The sequence below is a fragment of the Natator depressus genome, chromosome 9, assembly GCF_965152275.1.
Source record: "Natator depressus isolate rNatDep1 chromosome 9, rNatDep2.hap1, whole genome shotgun sequence".
NCBI classification, from domain to species: Eukaryota; Metazoa; Chordata; order Testudines; family Cheloniidae; genus Natator; species Natator depressus.
In genome coordinates, this window is record NC_134242.1 from 1,588,894 (window position 1) to 1,608,854 (window position 19,961).

Here is a 19,961-nt window from a genome sequence, read left to right on the forward strand (position 1 = left end):
GAGTCAGCAGATATTCCCCTATTTTGGACTATCTTCTTTCTCTCACAACAGCTGGGCTATCCCTTGGTTCTATATGAGTCCACCTGGCAGCAGTCAGTTCATGCCATCCGCTGTCAGGTGATTATTCAATTTTCATTCACCCATTGGGTAGCAGATTCTTAAAGGGCCTGATCAGAATTTTCCTGCCAGTAAGAAAACCTACTCCTCATTGGGATGTAAGCCTTGTATTTCCGGTACTCACTAAGCCTCCTTTTGAGCCGTTAGGTTAGACATGGAACGTGTAGCTATCAATGAAAGTTGCATTCCTTGTGACCATCACCTCAGCCGGAAGGTTGGGTGAGCTGGGAGTCCTAGTGGTGGGTGTGGTACACACTATATCTGATAAGGCCAAGTCTCTTTACAACTACATCCAAAGTTCCTCCCCCAAAGAAGTTTCGGAGTGTCACATGAACCAGTCAGTCCACATATCTGTTTTTTCTGAATCTGCATACATCTGAAGAATGCATCTGAAGAAGAGCAGAAACTTCATTCTCTCAATGTATGACATGCTTTTACCTTCTATTTGCAAAGGTCAAAACAAATTAGAAAATGACCTACATTGTTTCTCATTATAGCAGAATGAGTCTGAGTTCAAGCTAGATCCTCCCAGAGGATCCTTGAGTGGATTTCAGGCTGTATCCTGTTGTTACTAGTTGCTTCTTCCTCCTGATGGGGTGAGAGCTCATTCTACAAGAACGCAAGCAACTTCAGTGGCCTTGCTTCAGGAAGAGCCCTTACTTGACATTTGCAAATCAGTTCCTTGGAGTTCCATCCATACGTTTGTGAGGCCTGGTGCTCTAGTGCAGACCTGCCCACTGACGCTTCCTTTGGGACAGCGGTTCTCCAAACAGCTCTGCTGCCTGCATCTTCACACTCTCCCCCTACTTGAGTACTCTTTGTCAGTCACCCACAGTGGAATGCACAGAGGGACCAGCACTCAGAGGCGGTTACTTACCTTATAGTAACTGGAGGTTCTTCAGGATGTGTGGTCCATATCTATTCTGCTGTCTCCCCCCTGGCTTTGCTTCGGCTCTTTACTGGATTTGCGGTAGAAAAAGAACCAGAGAGGCAGGCAGACTGCGCCGCCCTTTAAGCCTTTGGTTGGAAGCGCAAGGAAGGCAAGGGCACGGGCAAGGACCAATGGGCACTGCTGGCAAGAATTCGCCAACTCCAGGCACATGGCACGCATGCACAGCCACTGTGGAATACTGATATGGCCAACACATCTCCAGTTACTGTAAGGTAAGTGTCCTCCTCTTTTGTCCCAAAGCATATTGCTTGTAGAAGCCCTTTGGGGGTTTTGTGTGTGTTGCTGTGCACCCACAAATCCCACTGGAGTAAATGGGAGCTGTGGGCATGGGGGACCTCTGAAGATCAGTCCACTTCTCTTACGAGACTAAATATGAATTTAACTGTTGGCAGTGAAGTTAAAATAAATTCTGGCCTTTGCCTTTAAAATACCACTCATTTTTGCATAACTATAAGTTGAGGTGTTATCTTGAGGATGCATTATGCTGTCAGCCTTCCCATGTAAAATGCAGAATCATCTGAGTCCTCACTTGTCTGCTGTACGCTTACTCGATGCCTCTAAAACGGCTCCTTCGCCTCTAAGGTAAGACTCACGCAGCTATTTTTAGTTTAATTTTAGTTTATTTTATGTAACATTTGGCTGAGGGCTGGGTTTAGAATGTGCACAGGACAGTAATTCAGAATAAGGTAGATAACGTTTTATTGAATCTGGTATATTTGATTTTCGAATAATGTGGGTTCAAGTCCTGGTGTGTAAACTTGTCAGTCTGACATGTTCATGTGCTGAATTCCTGGCATTCCTGTACAACACACTGAGAAATCTTAGGAACCCAGGAATTGCCGCACTAGGTCAGACCCAAGATCCGTCTAGCCCATTGTCCTATCTCTGATGGTACCCATCACCGTGTGTTTCAGAAGAAGATGCAAGAACCCTGCAGTAGGTGGAAGTGGGATAATTGCCCCTCAATTGGTCTTGTCCTGATTCTCAACAGGGAATGGCTTAAGTCCTGAAGCATGAGGTTTAATGTCCCTTACAGAATTTTCAGCATAATTAATTATAACAACCCTGGATATTCTTGTTTTCCATATAAATGTCCAAGCCTGTTTTGAATCTTCTGACATTTTTGGCCTCGATCCAATCCTACTCTGCTTTCTGTGTCCTGGCCAGCTTTTGATCCATGAGGATGCTTTGCCTCTCACCCAGTGATGAGATTCTTTAGCAGGCTTTTGTGTGGGATCTTAGGCCCTTGCGGGGAGGGGGTGGGTTCTGAATAAATTGTCAACTGGTTTTCCTTTATGTGCTTCTTTATTGACACAATCAAAGAATTCTAGGATCCTACTTGCGACAGAGTTTTCTTTTGCAGAAGGCGAGCTGGTTACACCCTGTCAGATCAGGAACATCCAGGTGTTTTGTTAGTGTCTGTACTGATCATTTCAAGCAGTTTTCCAGAGGCAGATGTAAGGCTTACAGGTCCATAGTTCCCTGAATCTTAGAGCCTTTTTAAGCAGATACAACATCTGCTTCCCTTCAGTCCCCTGGAACAGTGACTGTTTTTAATGAATGATCTGATGTTCCTGTTTGCAGCTCAGCTGCTTCAGAATTCTTGGATGGACCCGCAGGCCTGATGACTTATTGCTTTTTAAATTATCCGTTTGCATCAGCAACTTTTATTCTGTCATCTCCGTCTCTGAGAGCAGCTCAGAGCAGGACCAGGATAGGAATCTCCCAAACATCCTCTGTGGTGAAACATGATGCCAGGAAATCATTCAGCTCCGTCAAAATGTCCTTATCTTCTTTAATTGGCCCCTTTTAACCTTGCTAAACCAGCCACCCCACCTTCCGCAGGCCGCCTACTTCTTATGTACTTAAGTCTTTTGTTGTTCGTTTTTATACTTGTAGCTATTTGCTCTTCTAAATTTATTTTGGCCCTCCTAATTTCCCTTTTACTTAATGCCTGCTGTACGTATGCTCCTATTTATTGGCTTCACAAGAGTCAGATTTCCAAATTTTGAAGGATTTATTTCTGGCTTGATTAGACTCTCAAACCTTGCCATTTAACCGTAATGGTTCATTAGTTGCCATCCTAATTCTCTGTGTCAGCGGTGTGTGTGTGTCTTCTAAGATTCTGTTGTTATTGGGGGGGGAGGGGGGTGGTTAAGTCTATTCCATGCCACTTCTAGGGATTTTACTTCCTTGACTTGTAGCATTAGGGCCTTTTTGACCAACCACATTGTACTGAAATCTCCTTTTGTAAAGTTTAGTACCACTGGTACCTTACCTCCCCCTTGGATGTTGAGTCTAATTATATTATGGTCACTATTACCTACTAGCTCAGCTCCTGTTACTTCTTGAATTAGCTCCTATGTATTACTTAAGGCTAAGTCAAGAGTATCCTTTCTTGTGTGCTCAGGAATTAGCTGCTCCAAGAAGCAATCATTTGAAGTGTTGAGAAATTGCTTCTCTCTACTTTGTGCTGTTGTACCATTTGATCAGTTTATGGGTGAGGTGTTGAAGTCCTCCGTTATCATCACTGTGGTAGATTTTGTTGCTTCTTTGATCTCTCTCAACAGTTAAACTCCTACCCAGGTATGACAGAATCTAAAACCCTATTGTGCTTCTGCTAATACATACATTGCACAGCTAATTTCCAAATGTTAGATGACCTACAACTGGAAGAGAAATTTCGTATAGCTGCATAGATGTGGAGGATGGCTTACGCTGAGCTGTTTGGCCATATCTGTAAGAGTGCTTGTTTTGTGTGATGAAGATAAAACATAAAAGTTGTAATCTTCAAAGAAGAGCATGCGTCAAAGAGCTTTAAAATATTAATAGTGATCCCAAAATATTGATGATATATTATATGCTTTTATTGTGGTTGACTAATACAAACATGAAAAATTAAAGATGATAAATCTTTAGTCCTCTGAACTTAGAGAGGAGCACCAGGATTGCCATCAATCCGGCCTTTACCCAGACAGTCTGCTTTTTGGCTTCTGTAACCAGGTACCATTTACAGTTGCCAGGTGCCTGGTTTTTGACTGGAAAGTCTGGTTGAAAAGGGGACCTGGTAGTGTCCAGTTAGATGTACTGACTGGGCCCCTAAAGTCCGGTTACCGTGGGGTGAGGAGAGGCGCTGGGTCATTAACCTGTGCCAGCCACTGCCCAGCCGGGGCCGCAACCTACCTGCAGGCAGGCTCCTTGTCAGGCTGCAGCAGCTCCCGTCCCAGCCCCAGAGCAGAGGGAGCCCAGCTAGGGGAGGGGGAGAGAGGCGGGAGATGGAGACGATCTAGCAAGTGATTGGGGGTGAGGAGGAATGAGCGACAGGGATGGGGCCTTGGGGGAGAGGCGGAGAAAGGACAAGGTCTGGGGGAAGAAGCAGAGAAGGGGTTGGGCCAGGGGGAAGGGGTGGAGTATGGGGCAGGGTCTTGGAAGGGTTGGGGTCTTGGAAGGGGCGGGGCCACTGGGGGTCCCGTTACCAGCAATTAGAAAGGTGGCAACCCTGGTGAGCACCACCAAAATGCCTGTAATCAAATAAAACCATAGAGTTTGGGGAGTTTTCATCATAATCCAAACTGAAGTTTAGTACATGTTTAGGTTTTTGCTAGTCATTCACACAGTAAATTTTATGATTAGTACAAAATTATTACAAATATGTAAAATGGAAACTGAATTCTCTGGTGCTAATTTATAACTGCTCATATTCCAGGCACTTCAGCAGGGATGTTGGTTTTTCGTTTAGCTGTAATCATCCATCTTTTCCTTCAGCTGAATGCATCCGTTTGCCCTGAGACATGCGAGTGTATTCTGAAAGATGCCCTCCGTTGCTCTGGTCCCGGTATCAAAGACCTGGCATCATTAGGCCTGCCTAACAACATGACACACATTCTCAGAACAAATACTAAGGCAACAGATTTGAAGGACAAAGTCTTTTCTGGAATGACAGTGCTACAGCGTCTCATTCTGTCTTCAAACCAGCTTTTCCTAACTTTGCCAGGACCTTTTAAAGGCTTAGTAAAGCTGAAGACCCTCAAACTGTTTAACAACAAGTTAACTCAGCTTCCCACAGGAGTGTTCGATGAAATGATGGACCTTCAGCAGTTGATCCTTGAAAATAATTTGCTGAAAGATATTGAGCGCAGCCTGTTTGACAAACTAGTCAACTTGCAGGAGCTGTTTTTGAACAAAAACCATCTGACAGAGCTTCCTGAAGGAGTGCTAAGAAACCTCGCCAAGCTTAAACTACTGAACTTATCCAGAAACTATTTGGCAGCCTTGCCTAGAAATATATTTAGCACATTAACCAGACTTGAGAAGCTCGCTCTGTATATGAACAGGCTCAGTTCAATAGACTCTGGTGTGTTTGATAACCTGAGAGAGCTGCAGGAGCTTCTTCTGCATTCAAATGGCATTCAGTCCATTGCCCCAGGCATGTTTCACAATCTCCTTAAACTAAAAAGTTTAACTCTCTCTCGAAATAAGTTGCAGTTGTTACCTCATGGGCTCTTTCTGCATTTGCACAATTTGACTAAATTGACCTTGTATGGGAATCCACTGGGATCCCTTCCAGAAATATTGTTTGGAGAAATGAGGATTCTCCGGAGTCTGTGGGTATATGACACCAAACTCTCAACGGTGCCAGATTTTGTGTTTGGTAATTTGACAAATTTAGAGCTACTTGTGCTGACTTTCAATCCTGAGTTAAGTGTTCTCCCAAGGAACGTGTTCAGTGGTCTAAATGAACTTCTTACTTTGTCTTTGCATACAAATAATCTCTCTAGTCTCCCGGCGGGCATCTTCCAGGGTCTGCAGAAACTTCAGGAGATTTCCCTTTTCCATAACAGGATTGAGGTTCTTCCTAAAAACCTCTTTTATAATCTCAATAATCTCCAGGCAATTTACCTAAATTGTACCAGCCTGCAGTCTCTTCCTGGAGACTTCTTTACCTCTTTACCCAAGCTGCAAGAGGTCGTGCTTGACAACAATCCTTGGAAATGTGATTCTCAAATTGCTGAATTCAAAGGGTGGCTCCAGAGGAATTTAGACATAGTAAAAAATGTCACGTTCCTAACGTGTGACAGTGCCGTAGCATTAAGGAATATTTCTCTCTTGTCTCTACCAGATGATCATTTTCACTGCCCCTCTACCACAGCCCTTCCACACCACGCACTTGAGAGCTCCACGGGTTCCCACACTTCATCTTTTCTTGTCACTGAATACTTGCCTTTTACTTGGAAGACCCCCACAGCTTCTGTGTCCGTGACAAATACGAACACCCCCTCGCTACCTCTGTCTGCAGCTCCATATTTTACTGATTCCACCACTGAAGACGTTGGGCCATCTGAATTTCACCCCACAGAAATTCCAACCCAAACTCCCACTGGCATAATGAGAGAAATCAACGGAGTAAGAGAAATTGTCTCAACCACTGCCACACCGGTCAGTAGATCACAAGACCGTCTAAGTGCTCGGCCATTTTTTAAATTTAAAGTTCCATATAGTCAAATATTTTTGTATCTCTGTTTTGGCTGTAATAGTCCAAGTTTTAACTGTTGTGACCACTTTGTACGTGCTACATGAAGTCAGGCGGCTTGTGCACTGTAGCAATAGCCCTGCTCAATCCGTTGTACTGGTGAGAATTTTACATAGGGTTAGGAATGCAGATTAGGAGCTTAGTACTAATGTAACATAGAGGGTTAGTTGCATTACTGGGCACAGACCTTACATTTCGGACATTACAGATGTCAAAGTATTGTGTTGCAGATCTTGCAGAGCGAGCACTGTAAACAGAAGACTGTGTTTGTATCTCAGCTGCACAGCATTGTACATTGAAAATGCACTTTATGTACTGTGTATTTTATAGTATTTACCTACAGTAATAGCCCCAGCTTTAGCCAGTTTTCTAGCTTTTGAAGTGCGATACGCCGCGGCAAGCAAACTAGTTATAGCGATTGGGTATAGAGTTTGGCCATCATGCTTAACTACTGATACTGCTGTAGAGAAACAGACTAATGTAATCGTAAGGATTTTTCAATTTGTGCATTTTGAATAGCTTTTGGTTTCAGCTGTTTGCAGGACAATTCTGTACCCTCAATTACATGTATTATTTTGGTGGTTTTAAAAGAGAGGCTCCAGCTCAAACAGAAGTTATGGGCTTGAAGCAGGAATAGCTGGGTGAGGTTCTTGACCTGTGTGATGCAGACGTGCTGGAAGTAGGGTGATGGGGATGCGGCAGCAACCCATGGCTTGCAGAAATAATAGCAACCAATGTGTGGTTTCCATCACAGACAGGGTTAACAGTTTGGTTTAATGGCTCTCCACACCCCCACTATACAATTGTTCCCCTGGCAGGAGATCAGACTAGATTATCATATGGCCCAGCCTAGCCTTCAAATTGTGTGTGTTTGGGAAGGACTAAACTGCATGGTTAGAAAATCCGTCTCCTCACTGGGCTTGCAAACGGCACCTTAGATTGCTAAAGATGAAAAATTTGTAAAACCTAACGGTGTTCATCACTTCCAGAGCGTGTTCACTTATTGGACATTACTCTGCTTGGACAATGGAAAATAAACAAGTCACTTTCCTTTGTTTCTAGTCAGTTTTATTTTCTAGTGATCTGCATTTACACCCTACTGCAATGTCTAAGAACACAATAATGGGACCAAAGGTCCATCTAGCCCAGGATCCTGTCTTCCGACAGTGGCCAGTGCCAGGTGCCCCAGAGGGAATGAACAGAACAAGGCAATTTGTCACTCAGTCCCAGCTTCTGGCAATCAGAGGCTTAGGGACACCCAGAAATGGGGCTGCATCCCTGACCATCCTGGCTCAGAGCCATTGATGGACCTATCCTCCATGAACTTATCTAGTTCTTTTTTGAACCCAGTTAGACTTTTGGCCTTCACAACATCCCCTGGCAAGGAGTTCCGCAGGCTGACTCGGAGTTGTGTGAAGAAATACTTCCTTTGGTTTGTTGTAAACCTGCTGTCTGTACATTTCATTGGGTGACTCCTGGTTCGTGTGTTATGGGAAGGGGTAAATAACGCTTTCTTCACACCAGTCACAAGTTTATAGACCTCTATCATAGCCCTTCGTACTCATCCCTTTTCTAAGATGAACAGTCCCAGTCTTTGTAATCTCTCCTTGTATGGCAGCTGGTCCAGACCACTGATCCCTTTTGTTGCTCTTCTCTGTACCTTTTCCAACTCTTTTTGGAGATGGGACAGCCAGAACTGCACATAATATTCAAGGTGTGGGTGTACCATGGATGGATATAGTAGCATTGATATTTTCTGTCTAATCTCTTTCTTTCCAAGTGGTTCCTAATGTTCAGCTTGCTTCTTTGACTGCTGCTGCACGTTGAGCAGAGATTTTTGGAGAACTATCCACGTTGAGCGGAGATTTTTGAGAGGTAACAGCTAATTTAGACCCCATCATAGTTGGGATGATGTTTTCTAATGTGCGTTACTTTGCATCTATCAGCATTGAATTTCATCTGCCATTTTGTTGCCCAGTCACCCAGTTTAGTGGGATCTCTTTGTAACTCTTCACAGTCAGCTTTGGACTTAACTCTCATGAGTAATTTTGTATTATCTGCAAATGTTGCCACCTCACTGTTTACTCTTTTTTCTAGATCATTTATTAATATGTTGAACAGCACTGCTCCCAGTTCAGATCCTTGGGGGGACCCTGCTATTTACCTCTCTCCATTCTGAAAGCTGACCATTGATTCCTACCCTTTGTTTCCTGTCTTTTAACCAATAACTGATCTACTAGAGGATCTTCCCACTTATCCCAAGACTACTTACTTAAGAGGCTTTGGTGAATGACCTTGTCAAAGGCTTTCTGAATATTCAAATAAACTATATACATTGGATCACCCTTGTCCACATTCGTTGATGCCCTCAAAGAATTGTAATGGAATTGTAAGGCATGATTTCCCTTTACGAAAGCCGTGTTGACTTTTTCAAAAATATTGTGATCGTCTTTGTGCCTGACAATTCTGTTCTTTAATATAGTTTTAACCAATTTGCCTGGTACTGAAGTCAGGCTAAACAGCCTGCAATTACCGGGATCACCTCTGGAGCCTTTATAAAAAATCCGTGTTACATTGGCTGCCCTCCAGTCGCCTGGCCCAGAGGCGGATTTAAGTGACAGGTTACATAGCACAGTTAGTGGTTCTGCAGTTTCAGATCGGAGTTCCTTCAGAACACAGGTGAACACCATCTGGTCCTGGTGACTTCTTACTGTTTAATCTATCAGTTTGTTCCAAAACCTCCTCTCATGACACCTCAACCTGGAACAGGTACCAGAATGAGGCAACATAGCCTTCCCTGCCTTTCCTCAACTTGTGCGTAATAGCAGTGGTCTTGCTGATGAAAACAGGCTCATCTGTGTTTCATATGCCTTGTAGTACAATGTGATAAACCCCGTCAGAGTGGGAGGGTTGGGTCTGTTTTGTTACAGCAAGTGTGGATCTGCCTGGAAGAACCATGAATAGAAGCAGCAGAGTGGTTTATTGCGGTGTGTTCAAAGAGAAGAGGGAAGACCATGTGAAACTATGTCCCAGTTGTTTCCAGGCTAACGCACACTGAGACTTCACAGGCTGCTACCATACATGTGGATGCCTGCTTATGCGCGTTTTTATGAGCACTTGGTGTCAGATCAATTCTGCTACCTGTCATATCAATATTATACTGCAAATCTACTTCTAATCAGGAGAGAAATGAAGGGAGGCTGCATGTATGTGAGAGGCAATTGTCCTGCAGACAAGCAGGGGCTACTGTTCCTTCCTGCCATATATATTAGAGAGGGGCCCCAAATTTCAGGGCAGTGGGGTTTGATGAAAGGAGTTGGATCCAAAACTGGCAGGAGCTGTCTCCTCCAGAAGTGGATGCATCAGAAATCTTGCATAAACTATTTGTGCAAGATTTTGGCCCAAAAAGGCAGAAGTCTCATGGGAACAACACATGGAGAGATTTCCATACCTTGGTCCTAGTTTGGCCTCAAGCCCTAAGACTAGCCTAACCCTAATCCAGACCTGAATCCAAGTTCATGCATAATGACCAAGTTCCAAAATTCAGCCCACCGGAGGCTTCAGCTCACTGCTGCACAGTCAGACATTAACAAAGAACAGCGTGATCTCCTTTCATCAGCTGGCACCCTGGATTTCACAACAGGAACCGTGGTACAAGGCACTGCGGTCAGTCAAGAGATAACAATAGAAGGCGGGGGTGGGGGGGACGACCCATTCCTCTCCCATGCTGATTGCCGTGCTTCGTTCTGGCTCTGACAGTTACTACCCAGTGCCAGAGAAGGGCTGAGCTGCACGGTACAGCTCCTAGTCCAGACCTCCTAGAGTGCGGGGATGTGGGGACTTGCCTAGGGCCCAGACAAGCCAGCCTGGTTCCTGGGCAAAGTGAAGGCTGGACTTCGGGGCTCCGGGCAGGAGGGGAACCTAAAGTCAGTTGTGTGTCAAGCTGCCCCCGCACAGGGAGCTCCTCAGGGAAGATGCCACCGCTTTAAACCCGGGGTGCTGCTCTCGGGGGGGCACTGCCTGGCCCCCTGGTGGTGTTCACCCCCGACATGGCCACGTGCAGGGTAAAGGCTTTAATTCTGCGCACTGGCGCCTGTGCCAAGGGGTCAGCTTCTTTCTCAGGCCTGATCCGACATGGTGCTGAGCCCCCTCAGCTCCAAGGGTGACCGGGGACCCACTTACGCTCCACTGGTGCCCTTGTGGCCAGTGCTTAGCCAGGGTCGCTGAGCCTGGTGCTGGGGCATCTGCTCCCCACGGGTGACTGGAGCCATTTCAGCCCCGTGGCTGCACACTGCTGCCAGTAGAGCCCTGCCTGGGGATGGGGCGAGGGGGAGGCAGAGAAACTTCACAGGGGGGTTCCTGGCCCCACCCTCTCTGCAGGCTGCTGTGCACAGCACGGGCTGTGCAGCGAAGCCCCATCACCTCCATGCCCAGGCGGCCCCTGCCCCCCGGGGGCTGGATTCACCCCTCAGGGGGGCGCACATGATGCGTAGGACCTGGTGTGCAGTGTGAACTTCACGCCCCAGCCAGCTCCTGCTGCACCGGGGATCCCTGCAAGCTGCTCTGCGCCCTGTGGTGCCCGCTCGCCACCCCTGCTCCCTCTGCGACAGCCCTGGGCTGGACCCTCGCGTGCTCTGGTTGACACACAGCTGGCCCAGCGGGAGGAGCCGCTCTGAAATGTTGCATTGGCATGCGGGGTTAGGCAGCATGCTTGCAGCACAGAGTAATCACAGCTGCTGCTCTGTTTCCCCCGTCTGCTCCCAGGCGCTGAAACGCTTTCCAGCTCTCCACGAATTTACCCAGAGAGAAGGTATTAACTCCAACTCTCCTCCCATGCCCCTTGCTCCAAGCATATCCCTGCCGTCTGCCAGGCTGCCCTGGGACGAAGGCACCCTGTGTTTCCGTCAGCCCTGCCAGCTGCTTTCCCTCCTAATCCTTCCTCAGCTCCAGATTCTCCCCATGGTCCCTCCCACGCCTACCTGGTAGATCTTCTCTGGCAGAGCTCTGCCGGGCTACCCCCAAATTTGCGGGGCTCTGTTCATGGTGCTCTCCCTTTCCTCCCACCCACCTCTGAAGCATTCAGTGCTGTGGTTTTGGGTTAAATGACATGACACAATTCGTGCCATGCAGTTCCCTGGCCGCAGTGGCCTTTTCTGTCGGCTGCATCTCTGCGGCCCATCCTTGGACTTGTGTTGCCACCGCACTGCAGGTTTGCAAAGTTGAAAGTCTAAAATCTTTCCCGCTACAACAGATGAAGCTTGAAAATCACTGTGCTTAGGAGGCCATCAGCAAGGAGCCGGCCCGGCAACAGGAGAAGATGCATGTGTTGGCTAATGTGAACGACAAGGGATATGTAAAGAGCTGCAGAATTCACCGGCTGAGGTCTTGAAGGATGAGATGTGTGATGACTCTGGGCCAGTGCATCTCTCCTGGTGAAGTTACTTCAATAGCAATGCAGGAGCCAAGGCACTTCCTGGTGGTAACAGATTGGGAGGAGCTGATGGAGGAGGTGCAGCCAAGGGTCATTATTCTTATTGTTTATAAACTGAAAATGATCAGGGAAATGAAGTGAGAGGGAGCCTGGCCCTGGGACTGCTGCGTTCCAATCCAGCGCTCACAGCTGCCTTCTCAGGCCTGGAGAAAGTGGCTTTCAGTTTTAACCTCTCAAACTTGGGTTCCTCCTCCCCTGCCATGCGGGGGCAACACTCTGAAGCTGGGAAGTGCTGTGTGAGTGCTAAGGGCTGTGTGACGAAGCGGGACTGTTCTTAATGTTTCCTCTGAATAGTGTGGGGGTGCCTCAGTTTCTCCTAGGCAGTTCTTAAGTCTCTAGGTGGTGGGGTAAGGGTGTATGATCATTGCAGAGCCCTAGAGGGCAGGTGTGTGCAGGGGTCTGGACCCAGACAATGGCCAACGCCCTGTTCCCTGGCAAATGATGGCCTGGGCCTTCCCCCTGCAAGGTGAGAGCTGAAGGGTTGGAGAACAAAGGAATCAGGTGACCTCCTGGCCCGGGAAAGGGACAAAGCCCAGAGGAGGAGGGGCTGGAGGGAGTTTCAGTTTGGGGCTGGCTGGAGACATGGAGTGAAGGGCAGACGTGGTTGTCTGGCTCACTGCCCCCCAGAATGGACCCGGCTGAGGGGTCCTGTTCTCTGCACTGACAAGCTCTGTGTTAGACCATGTTCCTGTCGCCTAATAAACCTCTGTTTTACTGGCTGGCTGAGAGTCACGTCTGACTGCGGAGTTGGGGGGCAGGACCCTCTGGCTTCCCCAGGAGCCCCGCCTGAGCAGACTCGCTATGGGAAGCGCACAGAGGGGCAGAGGAGGCTGAATGCTCCGAGGTCAGACCCAGGAAGGTGGAGCCGGGGGAGCTGTGTGTCCTGCAGACAGGCTGCTCCCAGAAAGGAGACTGCCCCAGAGTCCTGCCTGGCTTCCTGGGGAGCAGTTCCAGAGCATCGCCCAGGGACCCCATGACAGGCTGGTACTGGCGGGTGGGCTTTTCATGAGGGTGATGCAGTTTCATTTGTTGTGGGAAGGGCACTCGTATTTCAAGCGTGTGCCAGCCAGCCACATCACCTGAATCGCCTCGTGGCCACAATCCCACTCCTCAGCTAGCCTGCCACGGCGCCTTGCCATGTTCCTCTGGGATGGGGCTGATCTCCACTTGCTGTCTGCTCTGTTTACAAGAGAATGGCCAAAGCTGGGAGCCGGCACCTCGTGGCGCCTGATCTGTGCTCGGACACTGGTTTGCTCTCTGACCCTGGGCTCGGGGCTCCCCTCCTGGGTGCTTCCCATTTGGAAAAGGGAAAATAACACCTCACCTTCCTACCTGCAGGAGCTGGAGGCAGGGCAGGGGGAGCCCATTGTGTCTGATATGCTGCCTGGTCTGATGGCTTGGTGGTTACAGGGTGGATGGGGACGGCTGCGTTTTAAACGCCCACCCCCGCTTTGGTGGAGCAGGGAAAGGCTGATCTGGAACAAATCCCAGGCTGGCAAAACTCCAGTGAGCTGCTTCCGCTACTCCAACCCATGAGCACCCAAGGTCCACCTCCACCTCCCCTGCAATCCAGTTTTCCATTCATCCCCAGCCCTTGGACACGTCTCTTCCGCTTGGGATTATCTCTGCAGCATGACTTGGCTGGGATTTCCGCATTCCTTCCTCGGTGAACACGGCCCTGGGGCCCTGGCCAAAGCCCCATGTTGCTGACGCTGCTAGGTCCCGTCGGTTCCCATTACCTGGGCTCAGTCGGGGCTTTTCCAGAAAGGGGGTGGGGGTGGAAACACAAAGGTTTGGACTTTTTATAAACCGTCACTTTCCTTCTATTAACTCAGTGGAGGTCTGAACTTTATCTCACTCATCTGGGCAGCTGATCGCTCGCTGACAGAGAACAGGCTGCAGATGTCTTCCTAATCCGAACATGGTTCACAGCTGGGCTGTACTTCCATGGTCATCTCCGTGTGAAAGAAACAGCGATGCTCCCTTTTCCCCGGGGCTGTTGCTAAGCCCTGTTCAGCTCAGTCATGGCTGTATGGCCCCCGCGTAACCGTGGCAAGCTCTCCCTAGGACAGAGGCCCTGACCCCTTCAGAGGGGGGTCTCTAGTCTTCAAGCAGCAGCTGTAGCGTCCTGGGTGCTGAAGGAGAGACCCAGGGTGACATGGGGGCAGAGCAGCTAGGTTTCCCTCACGCGGCGCTGTGACTTCTCCGCATGGCGTGGTGTGTGCTCGAGGGTGCAGAGACCACCGCTGGGGCTGGATCTTTGCACTCTCGCAATCACGCAGGAGCCAGCCACAGTCTAGGCCTGAACAGACGTCAAGAAGGCCTGGCATGGGGGGAGCAGGAGGCTGGTGTCTGGGGACCAGGGACCCAGAGTGCCTGGTCTAGGTGAGGGGGACAGTGCCTGGGTGGAAGGGGAGTTTTCCATTTATCAGAGGTATAAATGGCCCCTTTTCTGCAGAGTCTGGGCACCTCGCCCTCTTTACTGCAACTCCCTGGGAGGCAGGGCAGGGCTGTCATCCTTGGGGGATGGAGGGCAACTGAGGCACATGGCCCCGGCCACGGTTGTACAGGAAGACTGTAAGGGATCAGTGAGCCAGTGCTCCTGGGTCCCAGCCCAGCGACTGCGACATCCTTCTCCTTTCAGCAGGGGTTTGAATGGCAGCTGTTGCCCTGGCGCCCTGGGAATGGCAGGTCTTCCAGGCACCGGCGGCAGCATGGCCTGGGCGGGAGAAGGAAGCGGAAGGAGTTTGAGGAAGACGTCACTGGCAGAGCGGAGATGGTGAAGGGGGTAGATTGAAGGACATGAAATCGCTTTGCAGGAATCTCGGCATGTGCAATATTGGGGGAAGCCATGGGGTGTTGGTACCTGGAGAGAGCCCCCCTGAGATGGCTGGTGAGAGTGAGGTCAGCTCGCTGGAGGCCCTGTGGTGCTTGCGGGGGGCAGACAGTTTCCTCTGTGTACGTGTGTTTCCCTCGTGCGCTCCTGGAAAGCGATTCCAGGTCAGGTCTGATCACAAGACCCGCTGCTTGGAGACAGGCCTTGCCCAGCAGCTGGGTGCCCAGAGGAGCCGGGCTGGGAGCAAAGGGCGGTGAGGTGAGGCGAGACGAGCGTGGTGGCACTTGGGGGCGCTCGGCGCTCTCCCCAGCTAGCGTGTGTCGTGCTTCAACCCCATGGGGAGCAGTGGCCTGTGCTAGCGAGGTTTGTTCTGCTCTCGACAGGTTCCCATCCCACCTCATCCCTGGGATCCGAGTCGCCCCTCAGACAAGCCTTACGCGCCCCGGCTGACATCTGTCCCATAGGGTTCAGCCGCCCGTCCTGTGCCAGGGGGAAGGGGGTGTGCGGAAGGGGGAGCGCCTTGGAGATCCGCGCCGAGCCCCTGAGCTTGAGTCACTGCTCTGTGGGGAGCCGGCGGGGGGAGCGACCAGGTCCGATGCCTTGCGGGGGGAGCGGAGCGGAGCGGATGGGTCTGACACCCTGGGGGGGAGCCGGAAGAGGGAGCGGACGCACTGCCGGGCTCCGTGCTGGCTGGGAGTTTCCTCAGACCTGGGCCAGCCATGGCACAGGACACGGTGCCGTTTCCTCGACACACGAAGGACCAGCGCGGTCCGGGCTGAGTAATCCGGCCTCAGAGGCTGATGTCGTCTCTCGCCCCGGACGGGGAGGGAGGGAAGCTGGCTCCCAGGCTGCTCCCAGGCTGGCTGGGTTCCCAGCAGACGCTGCTGTCTCACTGCCTGGCTGAGGGTGAGCACTGCCGGCTGCTTGGCAGCTGTGTGAGAAACTGGGGCCGGGGCCAAGGCCAAGCCCACGGAGCTGCTAATTTTAGCTGTGACTCTGATTTTCCAACCAGACAATCTCTGAACAGTGCCCCGGGCCCCGGCCGGAGCCCTGCCGCCCGCCAGCCCCGCACTGACCAAGGGAGCTGGGCGTGCAGCTCTGGGGGCAGCTCTGCTACCCGAGGGCAGGGCGAGAACTGGCCTGTCCGAGGGGGAGCTGGGACTTGCCCCGCGCTTCCCCCTGCCCCCGGCCACGGACAAGGCTCTTGAGTGCTGGGCCTGCACAGGGTTCCCTGGGCAATGGCTGGGCTGGCCCCAGGGCTAATGGCGCCATCGGGGGCCGGGAGCTGTTTAGATAGGAAATCTGAGACTGTCCCTGCCCCGATGACACACGCAACCAGCAGGTCCCAAGCGCATTGGCGTGAGGTGGTGATCCTGAGTGTGTGGGGGTGGCAAGCGGGATAGGGGCTGGGGGAGCGTCCCCTGTGACTGGCACACGGGAACGCCCAGGCTACGGGCACTGTCATGGGGCATTACCTTTATTCCTTGTTAATGCTTGGAGGCCTGTCCTGGGATGGTGGGGAGGGGGAGTGGGGATGGGGAGGGCCTGTGGGGCCATGGACACAGCGGTGGGGCTGCTGGGAGAGGTGAGCATGTGCGGGGGGGGGGGAAATTGGAGGGTGCCAGTGGGGAGGGGCTGCTTTGCTAAAGAAGAGTCTTGTGATGGGGAGGGAGGGACGTGTGCCTGGGGCGTGGGGGCAGGTTTGAGGCCACTCTAGGCACAGGCACTGGGTGCGAGGAGGTGGCAGGACGTCGGGGGCAGGGGGTGCAGGGCAGCCGCACCCCGGCGACTGTTGTGGAACAGCTGCAGTCTGGGCCCGGTTATTTCCCTCCCCAGAGCAGCTGGCTCCCTCCCGGGGAGCCGGGGCGGACGTGCCTGCTGCAACGCTCCCCAGGCACCTTGCCCCACTTCCTGTTCCCTCAGCCGCCTCCGCCCCACTGTGGCGTGGAGCCAGTCTCCTGCTTAGCTTCCAGGGGCGCTGGAGATGCAGGACAGTGAAACACTGCGGCAAGGCCTGCCGTCTTCCCCCGCTGAGCAGCCCCTGAACCCCCACCCCGAGCCCCGCCACGTCCCCTTTCCCACAGCAATCCCACCCCTCCCTCTGCCGTGGCGTGTCTCGTTCGGATCCGGGGCAGAGAGCACGTTCGCTCTGCAGCGTGTACGGGACAGGCAGAGCACCGCACCCACACAGGCCTGTCAAGGGCTATTAGCCAGGATGGTCAGGGACACAACCCCATGCTCTGGGTGTCCCCAGCCTCTCCCTGGGACTGGGCGACAGGATGGATGACTTGATGATTCCCTGCTCTGTTCATTCCCCCTGACGCACCTGGCACTGGCCTCTGTCGGCAGACAGGACACTGGGCTGGATGGACCTTTGGTCTGACCCAGCCTGGCCGTTCTGTTCTTACGCTCACGTTGTGTAAAGACGCTGCTCCGGGGAATGGCAGAGGTGTGTTGGGGGCTGCTGGGAAGGTGCCGCCTGTCTGAGCCCCAGTACCGGTGGGTGCCGAAGGTTAGCAACATGCCTGTGATCTGCTCACGCTATCTCAGGCCTAGAGCAGAAAGCCGTCGCAAACACGCAGTGAATCCATTCTCAGCGAGGGACGCTCGGAGTCTGGGGCTGGCCCCTGGTTTTGAGGAGCAGCGTCTGGTGGTCACTGGCACTCGCCGCATCTGAAGAGTGAAAGCGGCAGTGAGGAGAACCTGCTCGAGCCCTCGCAGGGACACTCGGGGCTGGGTTCTGCCTGGCTGCAGCGTCTTTTCTGGAAGGGCGGCGTTGGTTTCCTTGTGAGAGGAACCCCCCGAGCCAGACAGCAGAGAGCTGACTGCCCTTTGTAGCCCGGCGAATCTCCTGGGGCAGCCTCCAGCTCTTAATGCACTGCCGTTTCCTGGCTTAGTTGTTCATCAGTGTCCTGGCTTGTCCGGAGAGGAGATCGTTCCCTATACGCTGCATTCCCTTCTCAGCGCTCAGCCTGTTTTTCAGCAAGAACACAAACTCGTTCTGCGCTGTGTTAACTGAGCCGCACCTAGGGCGTGCAGACGATAGGTCTACACCGTGTTGGCCAGATCTCAGACCAGATCCCACTGACCACAGTGCGAATTCTGCATGAGTGGAAGACTAAGAAAAACTGAGTAAGGGCCTCAGGATTTGACCCTATTTCAATAATTTCAACTGGATGAGGGAAAAATCCGTAGTCATTGGTTATTTTTAAAGGCTAGCGAGTTGTTTTAGGCAGTCTTAGTCTTGTCCTAGGTCAAACAACAGGCTCAGAGCATTACACAAAACAGATTTGCTTTGAAAAATGTTTATCTCATCCTAAACTATGTGTGTATGCTCGTCCTTGGCACTGCCTTTGCTTTCTAGCTATGCGGAGCACATCCCACATCAGTCCCTGCTAACATCCCAGAGGGCTGTGCAGTGAGCTCAGGCCTGGGGGCTGGGGTACCCCGAATTCTATTACTGACTCTGCTTCGCCTTTGGGGTGTGTGGCCGAGGGCAATTCACTTCCCTTCGCGCTGCATTTCCCCACCTGGAAAATGGGTTTACCAGTATTTATGTACCTGCCTCAAGGGCTGCTGCGGTGAAACGAAATCAGCTGCAGTTTGCAAAGTGCGTTGAAGGTACAAGATGCTTATTACGGACACAAAGCGATGCCAGCCCATGCACAAGGGCAGTGCTGTGGGGTCTGCGCAGAGGGCGGAGGACAGGTTATTGTTTTGGCTGAGTGATCACCCTTTGCAACCACGGCGCTCATGCTACAGCGCCCCAGACGGAGAGCTCCGGACTCGGGCGCGGTGTCTTTGGGTGTTCGTTGTGGCTCCTCCATCAACCCCTGATTAAAGATGGTGCCTGGTCTGGGCCGAATTAACCTTTGGTGGGCCTGGTGCCAAACATATTTGTGGGCCCCCATGGGGGCAGTGGAGCCTGGCGCAGGAGGGTCGGTCCCCAGAGCAAGGGGCCAGTCAGCGGCAATATGGCACGGCAGGGGCAGCCCCACTCCGCCCAGAACGAGGGCACTATTTACAAACCAGCAGTTGCCAGATGCACGATGGCCCGCCCATCCCTGTGCTGCCGGCGTGCCCCTTCCCCTCGGGGGTGGGCCCATGCCATGCCACACAGCCCCCCTGCCCAACACCAGAACAACCCCCCCCATATTCCCTATGGCCAAAGCCCCCCCGGACCTGCTATGCCCAGCTTCCCCCCAGACCCTGCCACAAACGTACAGCGCCCAGCACCCCACACAGAACCCCCACTCCCTAGTGCCCCACCACACACACATCTTCCCCACCCCCTCACAACCCATCACCTCCCCCCCCCAGCCCTCTAGAGACCCACTCCCCCATGCCCTGGCTCCCAGCCCCACTCACCGGCCTGCTGGGTCCCGGGGCGGGGAATCGCTCCGGCCCCTCGGAAGCGGCGTTATCAGCCCAGCCAGGGCTTGACCCTGCCTGGCTCCGACAGGACCCACTTGCCTGGAGGAACCCAGACAAGCCCCCACCCCACCCCCCCAACTGGCCGAGACTGGCCGGGCTTCTGCATCAGTCCCAGGTGGCTCGGCTCCGGGGAGACAGGCAGGGCCCCATTTTTTTAAGGGATTGGGCAGCAGAACAGACCAGACGCCTGGTGAAGAGGGTAAAGGCTGCTCGGTTTCAGCCCCACGTAAGCAGTTTGGGAGTCTCAGCCTGGAAAGTATAATTAAGCATAACTCATCCAAACGGCTGGCGAGGTCTGCCTGAGCAAAGCCCCAGGAATGGACCCGCGCACAGGCTTTGAACAAGAGTCTTTGTTTCAGTTGGTATCATCCCAGAATCACCCAGCTCCCATGGCAGGGTTCTCAGGGTGAGCAGTCGCTGGGCGTGCTGCATGGCACAGCTTCAGGGCTGGGTCCTAAGTGGGTGCCTGGGGCCGGAGGTGCACTGGGATCCAGCCAGGGGGCAGGGAGAAGCTGGCAGGTGGGGCCACGGGGTAGAGAGGAGCCCTTGGCCGGCAGGCCAAGAGGAGCAAGTGATGGGCGGGGGTGGGAGCCAGTGGGCT

General features: G+C 52.1%; 1 protein-coding gene across 1 annotated transcript; it reads left to right on the top strand.

The window, feature by feature from the left end:
• The first annotated feature begins 1,615 nt into the window (after window positions 1-1,615).
• GP5 (glycoprotein V platelet) lies at window positions 1,616-14,887 on the top strand. Its single transcript, XM_074963205.1, has 3 exons — window positions 1,616-1,651; window positions 4,776-6,177; window positions 14,782-14,887. The coding sequence occupies exons 2-3, from the start codon at window positions 4,790-4,792 to the stop codon at window positions 14,885-14,887; spliced, it is 1,494 nt and encodes a 497-aa protein (XP_074819306.1). The 5' UTR covers window positions 1,616-1,651; window positions 4,776-4,789.
• The last annotated feature ends 5,074 nt before the right edge of the window (window positions 14,888-19,961 follow it).